Source organism: Mus pahari, chromosome 12 (genome assembly GCF_900095145.1).
Source record: "Mus pahari chromosome 12, PAHARI_EIJ_v1.1, whole genome shotgun sequence".
Taxonomy (NCBI): domain Eukaryota; kingdom Metazoa; phylum Chordata; class Mammalia; order Rodentia; family Muridae; genus Mus; species Mus pahari.
In genome coordinates this window covers 83687884-83708784 of record NC_034601.1, presented here as the reverse complement: position 1 = coordinate 83708784, position 20901 = coordinate 83687884, and the positions used below count along the sequence as shown (strand labels likewise).

Sequence of the window (20901 nt, the reverse complement as noted above, 5' to 3'; positions counted from 1 at the left end):
TTCTTCTTCTTCTTCTTCTTCTTCTTCTTCTTCTTCTTCTTCTTCTTCTTCTTCTTCTTCTTCTTCTTCTTCCCCTCCTCTTCCTCCTCCTCCTTTTCCTCTCCTCTTCCTCCTCTCCTCCCTTCTTCTCCTCCTCCTCTTCCTCCTCTTCTTCCTCCTCTTCACCTTCTTTTTGGTACTGGGAGTAGGCTAGTTATAGAAGAATATATTCTGTGTTTCAGGACTTTTTTTTTTTTAAGAAAAATTACTTGTTGAAGCAGAGAGAGATGGTGTAATGTCTGGTGAGTGTCTCCTCCCTGCTGATGATTATAAAACAAGCTGAGAACAGTAGGGGGTGTTTAAGAATGACTGTGGAGTTACCCTAGGTGTCTATGGGAGGTTGGTCCAGAAACCCCCTCCATTCAATTCAGACATCTGCAGCTGCTCCAGCCGTTTATACAAAATGGCACAGCCTTTGTAAATATCCCTCAGCACACCCTCTAACATAATTTACATCATGCCTAGATTACTTACAATAGCTAACAGAATATCGCTTACACATAAATAGTTGCTGTGGTATTATTTAGGGAATGATAATGAAAAAAATAAAAATAAAAGAAGTCCACATATGTGTTCAATACAAATGGATCTCCCCACAGATATTTGTGATCTGCAACTTCTTGAATCCAGGGGACCCATGGACATGGAGTGGGGTGCTGTTTGTAGGCTCTGTTGGGCCGCTAGGCAGAGGAGCCTCTGCTTTCACTGAGAGAGTTCTTGGACTAAAATGTTCTTGAAGACTGAGGTAGAGCTGGTTACACCATTGCATGTGAAGCCCCAGTCAAGCAATTAACAAGAATGGGTGAGCAAGCTGTCTGTGAAAATGTCCCAGCGTGCCAGCCGCCTGGCAGGGAGCTGGTGGGAAACAGTAAGCTAGCTGGTCACTTCATGCCTGTGTTTGTAAACACGCACTAGTGAGTTTCAGGCAATGCCTTCATGTCCTCATGGCTCTGCAGCAAATCCCACATCCACACGTGTTTGGGGCTGTGTGGAGGGTGGAGCTAATGGTACTGTCCAATTTTACTCTGCACTGTGTTGGGGGTCCCAGCTCACAGCTCAGCCTCTATTAGCCTATATTGGACAGCCTATCCAGTTTGGGAACTTTATTTGCTATGCCCAAATATTCTCCAGCTAGTGTGCCAGGCTACATGGGTCCCCATGAGTGTACAGAAATCCCAGTGGTCTCCAGTGACAGGCTCAGGCTGCAGTGCTGGAGCCCCAGCATGTTTCCTCTGGCTTCCTAAGCCAAGAAGGAAACACTCGGAAGCCACGCAAACTCCACGCCTCTCAGAGAAGATGGAAGTGAATTGGAGGCAAATTATCTGACTCAAAGTACTCCCTGCTTTTAGAGACTTAAGACCTTCTTCATGAACTCATGGGCCCAGTCATACCAAACTCCAACACCTGACCCCAGGAGGCTCAGGTCCAGAGAATGGGAGGGCTGGCCAGTGTTCTCTAGGGAACTGTGTGCCTCTAATCCAGTCACCTTATGCAAAGGAAGGAGTTGTATAGAATCCATCAGCATCCCTGTCTGATCTTTGTGGATAAGACAAGAAGGGAGGGACCATCTGGAAGTAGGAAGGACTCCTGTTTGCTTACAGTCCTGGCTGTGGGTCTTCACAGACATTTTTATTTCTATTTGAGATGTTTGTATGGAGTATATTCAGCCTCTATCAGTTTCTGTCTCTTACTAATGAGAAGCTATCTGAGCCTGGGTCATTCATAAGGCTCTTTGTCTTTTTAAACATGTCTGCAGAACCTGCATGCAGTAAGGGCCCCATTTTCATCCTTGTATTTAAACCACCCAAGAGGCAGGTCCCCTTCACTCTCTTTCGGTGACTGACCAATTTTGATGAGCCTCTTGCTTAGTTGTCTCAGCGGGGATGAGTTTTGACCCCTAAGGGACATTTAAAGAGGTCTGCAGATGTTTTTGATTGTCACCCACTGGGCTAGAGGAGTGGCCAGAGATCTGCTAAACACCCTATTATGTGTATAATGGCCCCGCCCACCCCCAACAAAGACCAATTCTAAAACTTTAATCCTTCCAGGACTGGAGAAAGTCGGAGCTGACCCAACACTCTCCGGAGCTGTTAGATCTCTATCTCCCCTGCTCCTCCTCCCTCCGCTCCTTTCCTTCCTTGAAAAAAAAAAAAAAAAATCCGTGAAAATTTTAATTCCTGGTATTCACACTGAGTAAAATAGGAGACAGGAGACGACAGGAGGATCAGAAGTTCAGGATTACCCTTGGTTTTATGTTGAGTTCCAGGCCAGACTGGTGTATAAGAAACTGTGTGTAAAAATAAACAACAACAACAAAAAAATGAAATAGTAAATGAATAAAAACGTGTCCAGAAGCCCCGATGAATGAACTTTCATGATATCCCCCCAGCTCTGCCCAGCGGTGCCCTCAGTGGACAATTCCTGCCTGGCAGGTAGGCGCCCACTCCTTAGAGCCCTGCTTAACTGTTTAACAACTCTAGACTGTAGACCTTACCATCTTCTTAACAGAGAAGCGGAGAGGATGTCTCCCATTGACACTGAAGCACACCCATGGCCTTGAGGATGCCTTTCCATCCAGGGAAAATTGGAGAAAGGTTGTGTCATGCGTGGTTGAATGTTTGACAGCATGCCAGCGACCCCCACCTTTCTCTTGGTGACAACCTGAAATATCTGCAGACACCATCTACCCCCCTCGCCTGAGGGTGGGGAACTTCAGAACATCTTCCCTCTGTGCCTGTAGGTTCGCTGCCGCTTCTGCCCACGGGAGGAGTAGGAGGAGCCTGGATACTGGTTAGGTTATGCCTTCCCTGGGTCAGGTCTCAGCAGGGACAGTATCCCCAGAGGAGACAGGGTCACTGATAGACCCATTTCTTGTGGCTCCTTGTGGATTTCTGAGAGAGAAAGTTCCTAGCCTACCCTCCTGCCCAGCCAGCCTCCTGGAGCTCTGAGGGCCTGAAAGGGTTATGCTCAGCCGGCACTGAGATCTCAGATTAGCAATGGGAGAGAGGAAATTAAATATGGACTGTAATATGAAGCACTGTTTTTCATGGGAAAAGAAGTTCTCCCAACTTAGCCCGTCTAACTCTTTTGTCCAACCGTTAATAGCATGCAAATATTTATGATTCATACATGCCCCTTCTAATTCCCGTGTGTATTTTAACAATAAACAGTGCGTTTCGACAATGGGGCAGAATAATCCCTTTGTCCCGTAGCAGAGCTGTGCAGGCTGGCACCCGGCAACATCGCATTCTTCCCGAGTGGTCACTGCTATCTCCACCCAAACTTAGGGGAGGTTTATGTCTGTGTGACCCGGGCGGGCTCCGGACGGTCCTTCAGGCCACCCCGTGTCACCGGAAGTGCTCACACGTGGGTCTTCTCTGGAGACAGAGCACCCAGAGAGCTGATGTGCACTGTGGTCGGCTACCGCCTCTTGCTGCACCATTGTCTTGCATTCTGGCCAAATTCCTGGACTCTGGGTCACACACTAAAGCCACCCGATTCCTCTGATTCATCACAATTCCACAGAAACACTTATCTTTTCAGAATGATTCGGCGGGTCTTTGGAAGGCAGAGTGAGGGAGTCTGAGAAGTGCTCAGGACACCCTGAGATGTGCGAGCCTTGGTTTTTCCTCCAGTGTAATGGGCATGGTGGTGCCTTTCTCCCAGGCCTCACAGGGTTGTTAATAATAATCAATAATAATAGCAAGATGGTGAGCTTATGAGGGGACTTAGGAGATGAGAGGCATGGCGGCTCTTCCTACTGAAGTGTGGAATTGTGGGGGAGATGACAGGAAGTTAGGGGAGGTGTTGCCCTCTTCTACAGCCCCTCACCCATGACAAGGAACCCTTTGTTCTGCTAAGGACCTGGTAAAGTGGAGATGTCACAAATATTCATAAATCAATGCATGCATAACAGTAATAAAACAACAAATCATTTTCTGGGCACTGTGTGTTGCGCACACACGATCTACTTCTCTTCCCTATGTCTTGTTTGCTTACCCCGTCTCCTGAAGTCATTCATTCATTCATTCATTCATTCATTCATTCTTCTCTTCTGCTTTTTTGGAAACAGAGTAACACTGTTTAGCTCAGGCAGGCCTGGAATTCACAGTGATCCTCCTGCCTCAGTCTGCCATGCCCTTCATCTATTCCTTGAATCATCGCACAATTGTTGTGCACCTGTTGTGTCAGCTAGCACTAGAGGATCATGAGTCCGCTGGTGTTCTCAAGGTCAAGGGTTCATGAGGGGTGACAGTGAAGCAGGCCTTCACTGTTCTGCGTGGACGTCTCTGTGACAAAGGACAGGGGCAACAGGGGCAAATACAAGTTGTGGGTAACCCAGTGAAGGTCAGATGGCTTCCCCAGGGAACTTGCCAGCTCTCTTGAAACCTGAGGGAGGCAACAGAGTATGCATTTGTTGGGGGAGTTGGGGCTCACCTTGCCTGTTGAGGAACCAAGAGATACTAGGGTGGCCTGCTCTGGTGGCCTTGGCATAGGGCGGGCTGAGGATGCTTTAAGGGCCTTGATATCCATCCTGGGCACTAGGTGTGATGCCAGTGACCTGGCGAGCAGCCAACAGATCCTTGGCAGAGACGTACATCGCCACATAGATGCGGTGCACAAACTTAGACTGCAGTGTGCAGAGTAGGGAATTTGGGGGTTCTGGGATGCTCAGAGACCAACCTAACTCAAGTCTCCTCTCAGGCAGCCTCAGATCTGTGCATGGAGAGCTCACAAATACCCCCATTGAGCAAGTGTCCCTGCCAGGGGACATTAGCGCCCACCTCAGGCTGGTCTCCAGCTTTCCTCTCTTCTGTTAGCATCCAGCCCCCCTGCCCTGCCTCCTTTCAGCACAGCAGAGGTCCAAGAAGCTGGTGAGCAGGAGCTGCAGACCCCAATGCTCCCCTCCCTTCTGGATGTCCACACCCATTCCCAGACTCCCTGCTGCTCCAGCCCGGGATGCTGTGTGCACAAGGCTCTAGGCCTCAGGGGGATTAGTCAAGCAGCCTTGGGAAGCCACTTTAGGCTTCTTCCCTGTGTGGCCCCTATACAAGCTAGATAGTCCAGCACAGCCTGGGGAATCTGGGCATCTATCAACGAAAGACATTGCTGAATGGAAGGACCGAAGAGCACGCGGCCTTAATCTAAAGAGACTCTTGTGCATGTCTGGGCTAAAAACAGGCTAGTCATCTGAGATAATGTGGGGCTAGGATTCCAAATGAGTAAGACAGGAGAGAACATGCAGCATGAGGAAAGAAAGCAGAGTCCCAGGGACTTTCTTGGTGCTTTGGTGCGGTGGGCAAGCGATATAGGTGTCTGATCCAATTTCAGGATGTTTCCCATAAGATGGCAGGATCTATAGTCATCCCTGTGCCTTATTAAAATGGGCACAGGAATACCATTTGTGTGCAATCCACTCTCTCCTCTCCTGTATCTAGTTTTCGTCACCTCAGAATGATTTTACCCTACCTGCCTCACACCAGATGCCGAATCTTTGTCCTATATGTTTGAGTGGTGGTGGGCCGGACCCTCAGACACAGAGACAGGACCCATTGCATTCATTTCTTCCCTAAGGTTGTTTTCAACCCAGCATGCCAAGTACAGCCATGCTTCCCAGGCAGGGGCAGAACTCATTGATTCACTTTATCAAGTTTGTGTGTGTGCTGTGTGTGCACATGTGTGTGCAGGTGTGTGTGGAAGCAGCAGCTGCTGTCCACACTCCTTCAACACTTGCTTTTTTGAGGAAAGGTCTCTGACTGAACCTGGAGTTCACCATTTCGGTTGGCAGCCCCCCCACACCCGCCCAAATCATTTGTATCAGCTCCCAGGAATGGGGTATAGGTGCCTGCTGCCCACTGGCGTTTTACACAAGTGCTGGGCATCTGAACGCAGGTCTTCATGCTTGTGCAGCCAGCAGCTTATCTACTGAGGATCTCCCATCCCATCAGACCCCCTTCTTTTGTTTTTTGTTTGTTTGTTTGTTTGTTTTTTGTTTTTATGTTGTTTGGCTTTGATTTTTTTTTTTTTTTTTTTTTTGAGACAAGCTTTCTCTGTGTAACCCTGGCTGTCCTGGAACGCTCTGTAGACCAGGCTGACCTCAAACTCTCAGAGATCTGCCTGCCTCTGCCTCCTGAGTGCTGGGATTAAAGTGGGGTATAACCTCCCTGCTCTATTTAATTTAAATAACATTAGAACAAAAGACACAAATAGGGTCCAAGCCCAGCCCCTGGACTCCACTGAGTCACTTCCGGAGAACTCCAGAGAATGTCACACATGGCTTTCCCAATCTCCAAGTAGACAGCTCATTCTCAAACTGCCGGTCACTCCGCACAACCATGCAAAGGTTGTTTCTATGGAGAATTGAGTTCTGTGCTTCAAGTTTTCAGTTAGGCTCTTGAGGCTTGGACGTTGGCCAAGAACAGAGATTCTGGTCTGCATTCTGCCTACATGGACACAGACGGGACAGGGTCAGGCCAGCTGGACACAGGGGCTCTTTGCACGAACATCATTCAGCCTACAGGAGCTGTGCAAGTCAAATGGGTTGTGTCCTGCTCATAAGTCCCTAAGTAAGTCATGCAACTCTACCGTCAACAGATCGCGGTGGAAATAGGAAGAGGAAGGGAAATGGAACGGACGCACACATAAGTGTCAGCTGTTAATAGACACCTGTGTGAAAGTAAGGGTGAAAATGCCAAGTGCATGCTGGGAATATCCTGCAAACACAGAGGTCATCCCTGGAATCTAGGGGAAAAGTCCCCAACCGTGTGTGTGTGTGTGTGTGTGTGTGTGTGTGTGTGTGTGTGTGTGTAGGCATGCACGTTTATGTACACATGTGTAGATCTCAGAGGACGATTTGTGGGAACCAGTCTCTCCTTTTACAATATAGGTGCCAGGGACTGAACTCAGGTGACTGGGCGTGGCCGCAGGCCTTCACTCACTAAGCCCTGTTGCTGGCCTGGGTGCATGCATTTCAAAGCTCAGAGTTATTTGTGCCCAGAATTAGACATGGCATAATCTACAGTCCCGCAACCTTTGAGAATCTTCGGGGATTTCCTGAATTTGTGAAGAGCAGACTTCCCTCCCAGCCCTCCCTGGCTGTTTTGATTTTTCAAAGGCAACATTTTAAAAAGAAAGTTTCCTTTCACATGCTTTTGGGTGGCTGGAGAAGCAAAGTGCAGGAGGTTCCCTCACAGAGACACAAGGAGTCGGGTGTTCCGGGTACTGCTTAAGGAAAATGGCTACCCCACATCCCCGGGGCAGAAGAGCCTTTGCATGTACAATCTTCCTTTTCGTGACAAAGGGCAAGTTTCACATCCCCAGAAACAGTCCCCAAAAGGAGAAGATGACTCATGTGTCCCAACCTACACCAAGGAGAATGAGAGTTAAGGAGCCACTGAGGACTGGCGGTGGGGGTGGGGAAAGAGCAGCCCACCTACAGGCCAAGAAGGGCAGCGGGGGGCTCCCAGCAAGAGACTGGAGGTCAGCCCTGACCCGGCTGGCCTGGAGCGGGGGCAGGGGTCAAGCTGGAACATAGTGATGCTGAGAGCCTGGGCAAGCAGCGATCTTCAGCTACCTTCTTGCTTACTCTGCTTCCTGCCCTCAGCCCTCCTGGGGGAAGTCGCATACAGTGTTATAGTATCTTGATCCTGCGGTTTAGTCATTTGCTACATGCAAGGGGAAGCAGAGTGTGTCTCAGGCTAGACAGAGAGGCAGGGTCCTACTAATGCCCTATTAGACCCCAGGGCTGTCAGTGTGCACCACTGAGCCCGGCCCCCGAGGCCCTGGAACTGCCTGGCCTTGCAAAGCATGCCATAAGGCCCCCAGCAAGTGTTCAGAAAGGCTCACCCTGTGACCTTCTTCCCAACTAAATAAAGCAGTTCGCATTTTGTTCTGCCCTTTGGATGGGCAGACTGGCGTCGAGGGAGATGCCACATGTTGCTGTCTTGGCCTGTGTATACAGTGGATCAGCCCCTTGCTGTGATGCCTTACAAAGGGTTGCCAGATGGTGGTGCAGCCCTGAACTACAAGTTCAAGTTGAAATCAGTCTGAGCAGCAACTCTGTCACCTGCTGAGCGGTCCTCCTCTTCCCCAATTCCTCCCCCCATCAGGTGTCCTTGGGCGGCTCCTCCCAACCCCTCCTCAGCAGATCTCTGGGGCTTTGTGGAATGGTTGTCATGTCTTTGACATTTTTCACAAGAATTTGCTGGGTGCCTGACCTTCTGTTCCTCATTTCCTTTAGCCCGCATGAAAAGGCTGAGGCACGAGAGCTGTTACCACCTTGTATTTTGCAGAAGAGAAAGCTAGGGCCTTGAGACAGTAAGAAAGTTGCCCGTGAGTGGGACTGCACAGGCAACGAGTGGGATTCGAATACAGATATACTATACGGGGTTGCTGAGCGCTCACACTTAGCCCTCTCCCGGCTCTGGAATTTCCGAGCAAGCTTTGTCTCTGGATGCTTGGGTGAGTCCAGATCCCCTTCTTCCCCTGGACTTTCTTTTTTGATGTTCCTTCCCTTTCCCTTCAGCCCTCTTGTCACTCCTGTCAAATATCGGTCCTCCGGGATCACAGTCATCCACTGCAGCCGATACTGCGATACTGCGGGTTCCTTCAGTACCAGGAGCAAAATGAAGATTCGGATGCTTCCCTCTCTCTGTCGCCCCGCCCACTGGCTGGATGATTCAGAGCTTCTGTGGCTCACGGCTTGCCCCTCTACCACCAAAAGCCTCTGCCTCCAGGCAGTGCCCCAGATCAGCACCAAGGCCATCTATGTCCTGGCCAGCAAGTGTTTCTGGGAAAAGTGGGGTCTCCCATCAGGCAGCAGACTAGAACATGAAGTCTTGGGCAGCCCAGTCTCTGTGGCCTTAGATCCTAAAAGAGCCCAGGAAGTCCAATGTTATTTTGCTGACTGGTTCTGCTCTGGTCGGTCCCTTGTGAGTCCTTCCTCTCCTGGCGGCTGCAAGTTACGGAGGAGAAAAACACTTGAGAGTGTTTCACTCTCCACACCCATGTACTTAAAATACCAAGCCCATAGGTCATTTTAATAAGGGAATTTGGCTAACAACACATGTGTGCTTGAGGCCCTAGCTCCCACGTCTGCAGGTGCTGGCCAAGCAGGGCCTTGTCTGAGCAACCACGGGCCTGGGTGGGTGGAGAGCAGAGCATGCGGTTCCTGTAATTCTGAGCGCTGAGATGTGCCTCTGTCTACCTGGAAGCCATCGTCAGGGACGGTGCTAAACCCAACTGGAAAAATACAAACGAATGGAGGTCAGGTTAGAACCAGGGGAAAAAGTCACACTCTCTGGTGATAAAGAAGTCACCATGGTCTATAGATCATAAGCAGACGTCTTTGTACTCAAAGCTCTCACCAGGACTGGGGAGGTGGCTCATTTGGTGAAATCCCTGCTGCACAAGCAGGAGGTCCTGAGTTCTATCCCTAGAGCCCAGGTTTTAAAGTTTTAAATTTGTAATGCATGTTTGAAATGGTGGAAACACAAAGGTCGTAAATGTAAAGTTTAGGGTTGTTCCCTCTGTGGTGAAGGGAGGTGGTTAATAGTTTATGTCTTGTCTGTCTGTCTGTATGTATTATGTATTTGTGTGTGTGTGTGTGTGTGTTGTGGCTTATCTATGGATGTTCAAGGATAACTTGTGGGAGTCAGTTCTGTCCTTCCAATGTTTGGATCCCAAGAGAGAAACTTGGGTTGTCCATTTTGGCAGCAAGTCCCTCTGCCCACTGACACATCTTGCCAACCTGAGCTGAGTGAATTTTGAGACCCCAACATCACCTGTTTAAGTCTTTGCCTTGCACTTTTTAAAGAACAGGTAAAAATCCATCTTGCTCATTTCCCGGGTCTCCTGACAACCAGATGAAGTAATCTCCGTGGGAATGTGCGGGAAACATTGTGAGTTCCGCATACACCTAAACATGTCTGTATTGTGAAGACAAGATTCCTCCTTGTAGGCAGAGTTATGAAAGGAGCCCTGGCGTGCTTTGTATTTGTGCCAGCATGAAGAATGTGCCTGGACTGTCCCCACCCACCCAGAATCGCAGAACATGCTCTTATTTAGAAAAGTCACCCGTGCAGTGAGGTTAAGACCATGCATGAAGACCTTCATGTGGAGCCCATGTATGATCGCCTTCACGTGGAGTTCACGTATGAGGGCCTTCATGTGGAGCTCATGCATGACAACTTCTAAGGACGGGAGATTCAGAGACAAGGGCCTTACCATAAGAAGGCAGCATGCAAAGGTAGAAGCAGTGACAGGAGCACTGAGACCGCATCGCCTCCAAAAGGTCAATGCTGATGAAAATCTCAGGAAGTCAGGAGGGGGAGAAGGAAGGAGCCAATCGCCCCCATTGCCACCTAAGGTGTCTTACAGGCACCTTCACCATGGCCTTGTGGCCTCCAGAACAACAAGAGACTGAATCTGTGTGCATTAAGCCATAGCACTGTATTGCATCAGCCCCAAGATTGCTCGAACTCAGTGTTCTTGAGGTCTTTGCACTTCCGAAGCCGAAAGCAACAGATGACATGGTTCTGTGCATGGGGACAGCATGCTAGATAGTCACAGGTTTGGAAGACATCATTAGAGACCTTCATGATGCATTTCAGACAAGCCATGGCTGAAACCAGCATTGGAGAATGTTAGATGCCACAGTACTCCACAGCCTTGAGCTGTCACAGAGCTACAAGCTCCATTGTAGGCATCCTACTGCCTCGGGCTCAGAAGACAGTGTCAGAAGAGATCTGTGAGCTTGAACTGAGACCCAGAGAGACAAAAATGTGGGAGAACCCAACTCTTGTAACTCTCTAGAGAGAGGCACCAGATCTCATTGTCTGTTCACTCTCCTCACAAATGGGCATGCACACACACACACACACACACACATACCAAGACGAGCTCAGGACCAAGCCCAAGCTATATACCTATCAGTCACTGGTGTCTTCAAGGTCCTTTTCCCATTTCCCCTCTGGCTTTACAATCTTCCAGTGCCTGAGAGCCTCTTCCTGTTCTCCTTTCACTTCTGAGGCTTTGAAGAAATGGGCTCTGCCCCCAGGCAGATTACGCTTGGACGTCACAAATGCTGTCAAAGCAGAAGGCTTAATGAATCAAGGTGAAAAGTGATTTATGGGGCTAGTCGCAAGCAAACTCTCCCTCCGGGAAGGTCACCTGGGAAGCAGGTCAAGGTCACCTGGGAAGCAGGTCAGCGGGCGACTCACTCGCTGGGCCTTGAAGTTGGGAAGACTTGAGAGAGTGAATCTGGATGGCTGGAGAAGTTGTGGCGAGTACAGAAAGCCCAGAAAGCCCAGAGTCACGAGGCACTAGCTAAAGAGCTGGCTGGGGTCACGAGCTGCAGAAAGAGGGGAGGGTTCTAGAGAGAAGATTCTGGAAACTGGCTCTAGGATGCCATGTTGATGATACCGAGGGCTTGCCTGCCCATCATGTGTGCTTGTTGAGAAAGGGAGGTCCATTGTGAGGTTGCCTTAACAGCAGCAGGCCCCAAGGGACTGCCTTTACACAGTCGAAGGCTACAGAGAACGATGAGCATCTCCCTCAGGTTACACATCAACACACCATTCTTAACATATCCACCCTCGGCTTCTGTGGACCATCCCTCCAATCTGCTAGACGCTAAGGTAGAAAACCATATGGAATATTCCCTGATGGTGTATCCGCAGGTGTCTGATGCAAGTGCCCAGAGCTGGGCAGCCTCCTTCTAGGGGAGCTGGGGAGGGATTCGGGTACAGAGCGTCTTGGGCCATCGAACCCCAGTCTCCAGAAATCACTCCTGTCTGGTCCAGTGGGCCTCTAAGATGCACAAGAGCCTCCTCCTGAGCCTTGCCTGATGCTACTGTTCTCCTTGGGAGAGACTTTAGCAGACAAACTTCAGGGGCTCAGGGATCTTTTGGGAACTGTTCTCTGGAGGGGGAGTGCTGCTTGCTGTGGTTATAGGCTGTCTTCTCGGGGGACTTCTCAGTGGCCTTCTGCTTTGGAAAAATTGCCTGAACCAATTTTCAGGCAAGAACACCAAGCCTGAACAAGGACACAGGGAAGTCTAGATCTAGTGGCTTGTCTGGTCAAGCATCAGGAATTTAAACCAAAATCCCCTGAAGCCTTCCTCGTCTGTCCTATCTATGTCCCCTGCTCTGTCCGGTCGCAGCCATGCTTTTGTAGCATCTAGTTATCAGGTATTTATAAATACTATTTAACATCAACCATCAATTTCTAATAGGTGCAGAGAATAACGTCTAACGTAGCATGTGCTGTGTTTATAAAAAAGATAGAGAATAAGAATATGTTCTATGGAGGTGTGGTGAGGTATAGAGGGAGAGGGAGGCCCATGCCAAGGCATCTCTTCCCCCTGAGGGACCAGCCACATGATGGTATAGTATAGAATAGAGTTTATTCGGGCTATGGGGAGGGGAGTTAAGAGGGTAGTAGAGGCAGAGAAAGGCAGAGAGAGGGAGACAGTAGAGAAGTAGAGGCCGGCCATGACCACATAGAGAGAGAGAGGAAGGAAACGGGGAAGGAAGGGGGGAGGTAAGAGCCCAAGAGGGCAAGAAAGAAGCAAGAGAGCAAGAGAGAGAGGAGGGGCAAGCAGCTCCCTTTTATCGTGGGTCAGGCCTACCTGGCTCTTGTCAGGTCACTATGGGAAGGAGCATACCTGGCTGTTGCCAGGTTACTGTGGGGTGGGGTTTAAACAGAATGCTAACATCATGTTTTCACACTTAGAAACTCAGTGTGTGTTGATTTGGTTGGTCTGCTCGTCTGCTTTGAGACAGGGACTCATGCAGCTCAGGCTAACCTCAAACTCACTGAGTAGCTGAGGATGACTTTGAACTTCTGATCCTCCTGCCTCCATTACCTGAGTGCTGGGATTACAGGCGTGCAGCCTTGTGCCCAGTTTATACAATGCTGTCATAGAGCCTTGGGCTTCATGCTTGCTAGACCACCACCCTAACCACTGAGCTACCCCTGGGCCCGGAAAGTCGGTCTTCTCTTTTCCTCGGAAGTACAGAGTAAAGAGAAAAACGTGTGGGTGGTGCCTTTTCTTCTTCTTTTACCTGGATTTTGCAGATATGCAGGGAAGACGGAGGGAGGGAGGGAGGGAGGGCAGGACTGGATAGCTATGAGTCCCAGCTGTCAATTCCCAAAGTCCTGATGTGGGAGTAAATTCTGATCTCCCGGATCTTGTTGGTAATTAATGATTAACTTATAGCTACGTGATTATGCAGTATGCCCCACCTGGTGAACCCACTGTGTGCTACATGATTACACAGTATGCCCCACCTGGTGAACCCACCTGGTGAACCCACTGTGTGCATTCCAGATCAGAAACAAAACCTAGGAGTACCAGGCGAACAAGTCCTCCTGCCCCAGCTCTGTCACCTTTCCAGCTTGAGGGCTGCGCAGCATAGACTGACACAATGGGGACATGCTCAGGCCACCCCTCACTACGTTCTATTCTGTTTCCTGTCTCCACAGGCAAGAGCTTCACTCTGACCATCACCGTCTTTACAAACCCGCCACAAGTTGCCACCTACCACAGAGCCATCAAAATCACAGTGGACGGCCCCCGAGAACCCCGAAGTAAGTGAGCCCCCTTGGGGCTGGTAACTGTCTGGGCTGGTGGACACAAAGACCCACCAGGTCTCCCAGTGTCTCTGTGGCTTCCGCCTCTGTCCTGAAGACGGGAGAAGTTCCCAGGTCAACTCTCTCACCTCTCGAACGTTGTTTCTGTGTTCTGGGTTCTTTCTAAAGCTCGGTCTTACACGCCAAAGGGAAATTAGACCAACTCAGGTGAGTTAAGAACACTTTGGGTTTTTTTTTTTTTCTGAGGCAAGGAGTAGACCCTCACATATACAGCAACGTTCAGTGGATAGATGATTGACCAAGTACAGGGTGTGACAATGAAGACCTGAAGGTCACAGTGGACAGGAAGAGTTGGCTTACCATCCATGCTTGCATTAATTTGTTAAGGCCAGAGATGAAATCTGTGAAAATCATCCTGTCTTTTTCCCTTGAACGGATCTTATTCTAGGATTGTTTAAAATAGAGCCTGAGCCGGGCGAAGAGCACTGGGGGAAACCAGTAAATATAGAAAGATGGTTTCCAAAATCCCCCGAAACTCTGTGTGGAGATGTTTAGAAAGGAGTGGGGTTGTTTAGTCTGAAGGAAAGATGTCTTCAGAGTGACTTAAGGACTATCTTGGAGTAAACACGGGAGTGACACTCTTCCAGGGCCACCCCCCCAGCCCAGGAGCTGCAGCTGCGCCACAGTTCCAAGTCTGTAGGCAGATGAACCTGGAATGGAGAGCCTCCAAACCATGCCAGGGACCCCTGGGAAGTGATACCCTCAGAGGCTGGGATGTGAAAAAGTGGGGTCCCTCCTGTACCCAGAAGCTATGGTGCAGAGAGATTATTTGATAAGAATGAAGGTACTGAGAACAGGGGCCCTAGAACACAGTGAAAGAACTTTCAGCCCCTGGGAAGTCTCAGAGCCCCCCAGAGCCCCAGGTTCTTGTACAAAATGTATGTGAAGGTGACAGCATCATTATGAAACTTAACTAGATGATGTCAGGTGTCCGGTGCAGGGCATGAGCTTAGGGAATGTCAGGAATCCCCTGTGGAGCTTCCTTGCCTCAACCCCTCGTTTCAATGTGATAGTTCCATTGAGCCTCTGAGGTAGTTCCCTCAACAGGCAGCCTTGTCCACACGGGCATCTCATCTGGGCTCTGAGGTAGTAGCCCTTGGGAATTTGGATCTCCGAGGCTATCCAGTGGTCACTGTGGCTATGGCAGCGTCTCCTGCAGTCATGGTCATGACGTCTGGTATCTGAACTACCCTTAGAACCGGTCACCTCTCTGCCTCCATTTCCCCAATTTCCCTGAAGCAGTAACCCACAGAGACCACCCACAATCACCAGAAATACCACAGGGCATAGTGTTCACCCTGGCTGCCCTCCCCTCCCCTCACTGGGCTGGGCAGCTCCCTCCACTCTGCCCACCAGCTGCGATCGGGTTCAGGGAACTCTGGGACTTGTGCTGGATAACACGCCCCACTTCTTTAGAGTGTGAACAGCAGACCACGGTAGCACACACAGTCCTCACACAGCCCAGGAAGCCTCTTGGCACTCCCTGGCTTTGCAGAGTAGACAGTCTGGCCACTGAAGAGGAGAACCTCTGTAAGCATGACAGAACATCCAAGGGCCATGGCCCAGTGCAGGGGACTGGAGAGGAAGTAAGCTGAAGTGATGATTTAGCACAGGGCCAGGAAAAGGGGCGAGGTTTAGGAAGACTGATGCTGAGGGTGACTTGCTCATAGGATGGCTCCTTTAGGTGTCCGTGGTTCTCTAAAGCAGCTGCTGCCTCCAGAACAGATTAAACAATGGCTGTGCAGGAGGAAACAGCTGAAAATGGGGACCCATGACAAGCCTTCTATTTTCCTTTTTCTTCCACACCTGAGAAAGACAGGCTTTCACCTTGTGCGTATTTTTTTTTCTGAAACATTCCAAAGAAGTGAGGGAAGAGCTAAGCCTTAAAAAAGCAAATGGCGGGGGGGGGGGGGGAATGGCGCCCATATTGGGACAGCTGCCTGCCTGATGTGCAGATCAAGTATTTGGATAAAGCGTTTGCCGCCTCTGCCATTTTATAACTTAGAAGAACAGTGGACCATTAGTGGTTAATTGTACTATTATCTTCCTAATTTTTTTTTAATCTATTTTTGTCCTTTGAGTTGAGACAGGCTCTTGCTATGTCACTCTGGTTGGCCTGGAACTTGTTATGTAAATCAGGCAGACTTTGAGCTTCTGCCTCCCCAGACCCCGAGTGCTGGGGTCACAGCTTGTGCCACCACATCTCATAACAGTTCTCGTAGCACCGTGACCATTTCCACTGGTATTCTGCCCACTGTCACTTTTTGATGCAGTAAGAAGTGAGCCCCCACCCCCACAACCCCCCACCCCGCCTTGTGCCCTTGAGGGCGGCCAGACTGAAGCAGCCATGTTAGATTTAGGAGCTCTGTCCCACCCCTCACTAAGGAAGGATCATGAATTCTGGATGAGTCTGGCCCAAGAACCCTAGTGTGTGCCACATTGAGCAACATTGCTAAGTTCTCTCACTTTAGGAAATCAAAGACTCAGAGAGAAAGAACCTCTCTGATCCTTCCAAGAAAAGGAAAATCAGCCCCACAGAAGGGAAGCAACTTTTCCGAGTTTAAACAGGATGATGAAGCCACAGGGTCGAGGGCGAGTTTCTCACTGTCTGACTTTGGACCACACATCTGTCCATCTGTCCATCCATACCATGCCGTCTGCACTTCACATCCTATAAGTTCTCTCTCTCTCTCACCTTTGGAATCTTTGTGTTTAATTGTGGGCTGACTGTCATGATTTCTCATGTGGGACCCAGCTCTGAGGCTGCCCTGTAGGGCACAAGGTAACCTCCACACTGACATGGTCGTCAGCACTGAAGCTGTACTGTAGTAGGGTTGTGTGCTCCAGAGAGTCCCCAGCCTTTTGCAGTTTAGATGGTTACTGGCCATCCCAGTAACCCTCTGCCCCCGAGTAAGTCAAAACTTGCTTTTCACATAGTCCGTGGGATCCTTCTACATCTCCAGCCAATACAGAAATCAATGAGCTCGGGGGAATCCAGTTCCTCAGAGGGAAGAGTGTTTTTGTTTTCAGGCATTAAGTAGACCATTTGATGACTTGTTAACATGCGGGAAGATAGTGTGATAGAAGATATACTACAAAGATGGTGGTATGTGTGTGTGAGGGGTGTGTATGGGGGTGTGTGTACTGTGTGTGTGTTTAGGGTTCATGTGGAGGTCAGGGGTCAGCATCAACATCATTGTCTTCTACTCTCTACTTGTTCTTTGAGACAGGGTCTCTCTCTGTGAACCTGTAGCTCATCTGTTGAGCTGTGCTAACTGGCCAGTAAGCTGCAGGGACCTGTATGTGTCTATTCTCCAGCACTGGGGTTAGTGCAGACATACCAAATCACTCAGCCAACTACACTCGAGGACGTGAGTCCTCATACCTGGGTGGCAGATACTCTACTGACTGAGTAATCTCCTTAGCACCAGCCCCTGCTCCATAAAAGGATTTTCTTTTCACAAACAAAATTTTAAGAGTAGGGTTATGTTGCTTTGCTATTTCTAGAAACATATAAAACTCCATCTCTCGACCCATGTGTGATGAGTCTTGGGAAGTCAGGTATCTGTGACCTGTGGAATAGACTTTATTAGAATTCAAAAAGGTCAAGAAACAAATGCTGGCTGTGTCTGCGACAGCTTCTGCTCTCTGCTAAAACTGTCTTTGGCAGTCACTGTTCAAGCTCTGAGACTCACAGTGAGGAGAACAAGGTAGAGCCATTCCCTGAATCTCAGAACCATTGGGGTGCAGGTCTCAGTGTCTTAGTTAGGGTTTTACTGCTGTGAACAGACACCATGACCAAGGCAAGTCTTTTAAGGATAACATTTAATTGGGGCTGGCTTACAGGTTCAGAGGCCCAAGCCTCAGATCCTTTGCATGACCCCTTCAGTCCTGGTACATCAGCTGTAACTGAGACTTCACCTTCACTGATGGCCTTCCATGGCCTCTCACACCACTGCAGCATGAGGCACAACCTTGGCTATCTCTGGAACGCAGCTTCTTTGTGCTCTCAGAAAACACTTCCCAGAAGATTTCACCTCAGTGATGCTGGTCTCTTCTTAATCACCGCTAACTTTGTAGCTCTAGCTCACGGGCATCAATTTTCCCAGTTGCCCCTTCTATTCTTGACTCTAAAGCCTAAGCCCAAACTGCTGAGTTCTGCTGCTTGCTGGTGCTGGAACACGCCCCCCTTGTTCTATTACATTATCGATGCTGGGATTAAAGGTATGTACCACCACACCTGGACTTAAACTTTTCTTCACCTAGAACTTGCTCTGTCCCAGGCCGGCCTTGAACTCAGAGATCTGTTCGGCTTTTCTCCAAGGATTAAAGACATGTACCACCATGCCTAGATCTAAATTTAGCTGGGTAGGATCTTGCCCCAAAGTCCTACTCCCTTAATCTGCTATCTCCTAGAATATAGGATTTGGCCCCATTCCACTTCCTGGGGCCCCTTTAATATTTAAACCATATATTTTATATTTTTCCTTTCTAAGCTTGCTATGCTCTACATGAGACTTAACAAAGTCTCTGCTGGATATTTCTAGACTTCCTTTGTCATTGCAATTAATCTGAGTCTCTTCTCCTTAGCCTCAGGCAGACTCTTCAGACAAGGGCAAAAGCCACCCATATTCTTCATCAAAATACCACAAAAACAGGCTCCAGGCCATACACTGAAATTCTTCTCCACTGAAACTTCTTGTGCCAGGTCTGCACAGTTCCAATCACTCTCAGCAATGAAGTCTTCCACATTCCTAATAGGACGGCCCATTAAGCCCTAGTTCAAGCATTCCACTGCTTTCCAAATCCAAAGTCCCCAAATCTACATTTTTCCCTAACAAAAGTATGGTCAGGCCTATCACAGCAATACTCCAGTCCCTGTTACCAACTTTTGTCTTAGTTAGGGTTTTACTGCTGCGAACAGACACCATGACCAAAGCTACTCTTAAAAAGGACAGCATCTAATTGGGGCTGGCTTACAGGTTCAGAGGTTCAGTCCATTACCATCAAGGCAGGAACTTGGCAGCATCCAGGCAGGCATGGTGCAGGAGGAGCTGAGAGTTCTACATTTTCTTCTGAAGGCCGCTAGGAGAATACTGGCTTCCAGGCAACTAGGGTGAGGGTCTTAAAGCCCACACCCACAGTGACACACCTACTACGACAGGGCCACACCTTCTAATAGTGCCACTCCCTGAGCCAAGCATCTACAAACCTTCACACGCACCAACTGATCGTTTCCAGATGAAATTATCCTTAGAATGGATCAACTCAAGGGCCTCTTTGTCAGCCAACTGCTTTTTAGAGAGCTTTGTTGAAGTCGCCTTGGGACTATAAGTAAATGCACATTCTTCTACATGCGTGTGTGCATGCATGTACATGTGTGTGAGATGCGGAACACACATATTTGTGCAGGTGTGTCCACAGTGTGTTCCCCCTAGAACACTTCCCCCTGGAAGCTAGAGGTTGATGTCACATGTCTTCGTCCATCACTCTCCTTCCGTCCTTTTGTTTGTCTGAGTCAGGGTCTCTCACTGAACCTGGAACCTACTGAACTTGAAATTCTGGCTAGATCGACTGATAGTAAGTCTCCAGGATTCTTGTGTGTTGACCTCACCAGTGCTAGGGTTATAGGTATGCACTGCCACACCCAGCTTTCCGACAGGGATGCCGAGGATCTAAATTCAGTTCCTCATACCTGGGCAACAAACACCTTACTGACTGGACTGTGTCTCAGCCTCATGAAGATAATTTTCTTCTTTGATTTTGAAGGGACACAGCAAAAAGAAAAAAGAAAAAGAACTTACATGCATACGTATGCATGCATGTATATTAAACAAAACCTTTGTATTTGATGAATTATTTCTAATGAAAAAGCAAAATGCATGAATGACACCAGTAAGCATATGGTGATAATGGACTCAAAATTGAGACCAGTAGAAAAGAGTGAAATGGGTGCTTGTGGCTTTTTCTTAACATGGAAAGCAGTGTAGATCTTTTTCAAGATATTCTTTTCTCTGGGTAAGAAGAGTTACTAATAATAGTGACTGACATTATACAGTACTCATTATTTGCCCAGCACCTTTCCAAGTGCTGCAGGCATATTAATTTATAAAATCTTGGGAGAAACAGTTAAGGTAGTTGAAGCAAAAGCTAATTAAGAAGCATATCCAAGGTCACCCAGCTAATCAGCCAGAATGGAAGCTGAGGAATCCAGATGTTGCACACCTAGGTCTGCTTCTGAGGACTAAGGTATTTGGGCTTCACTGCATTGTGATGCCGTATCTCTGATAAGGAGGGCTTATCGTGTGGGTGTGACTCACACGTGGTTTTCCTATAGGTTTGAAGCTGCCCCAGACATTTGACTGGAGTCAGTCTTCCTTTGGGTGGGTGTATGAGTTGCTTCCCAGGGAGTTCCCAATGCCGCCTGCTGCTACATGTGCTAACGATCGGCCCTAGGGGTCACTGGGGTCTGCTCGAGGACCAGGAGTCAATGGGAGATAAACCAGGAATAATGCAAAACCTGTACATTTCCAACAAGATTGCTAGAGCAGCCCTGAGGGCAGGTGTCTAATTGGGGATTCCCTTTAGCAAAGGGTCCCAGGTAAAGCTTGGACACTTAGTGTGTGCTCTTAGGGCTGCCATGGCCGGTCATGGTGCTCACAGGGAACCGTGCCACATGCCTCCCAGGTCCTCAGAGTGTTCAGATATCAGATATATCCATCAGTTCAAGGCAGGATCATGGGCAGTAGGAAAATGGAGACTTTTTCCTTCCTTCCCCCCAGACGGAAAGCAAAAGAGAGAGGGTCTAAGGGTGACACTCTGTGTGTCTGTTCTCTCCCTCTGAAGGCATTTCAGGTTAAGCAGGAGATTCTGGGGGCTTCACCCCGGTATTTTAGTTCCCACTCTGATAATCTCTTTAACTACCTAGAGACTTAGAGAAGCAGTTCTTAAAAGCATTAATAATAACTGTGTCTAAGTGTTTCTAAGGAGTGTTAGAATCCCTTCCTGTGTATTATTTTAGTTGTTGGACACTAGACCTAAAAGAGCTTTGTGAGCATCAAGATTTCCCTGAATTCAGACTAAGGCCTAGAAGTTTCTCTGGGGCAATGTGAGAGAAAGGATCATGCTTCTGTCTCTGTGAACAGCAGCAGTCCATCATGACACTACCCATCAACAGCAGTCCATCATGACACTACCCATCAACAGCAG

At 48.8% G+C, this 20901-nt stretch overlaps 1 protein-coding gene across 2 annotated transcripts in view; it reads left to right on the top strand.

Moving 5' to 3' along the window:
- Positions 1–20901, top strand: part of Runx1 (RUNX family transcription factor 1) — a 92429-nt gene that overhangs the window by 14054 nt on the left and 57474 nt on the right. For both annotated transcript variants that reach the window (XM_029544766.1, XM_029544765.1), the window contains exon 3: positions 13525–13629. In XM_029544766.1, coding sequence (XP_029400626.1) covers positions 13525–13629 — 105 coding nt within the window. The remainder of the gene's footprint in view (positions 1–13524; positions 13630–20901) is intronic.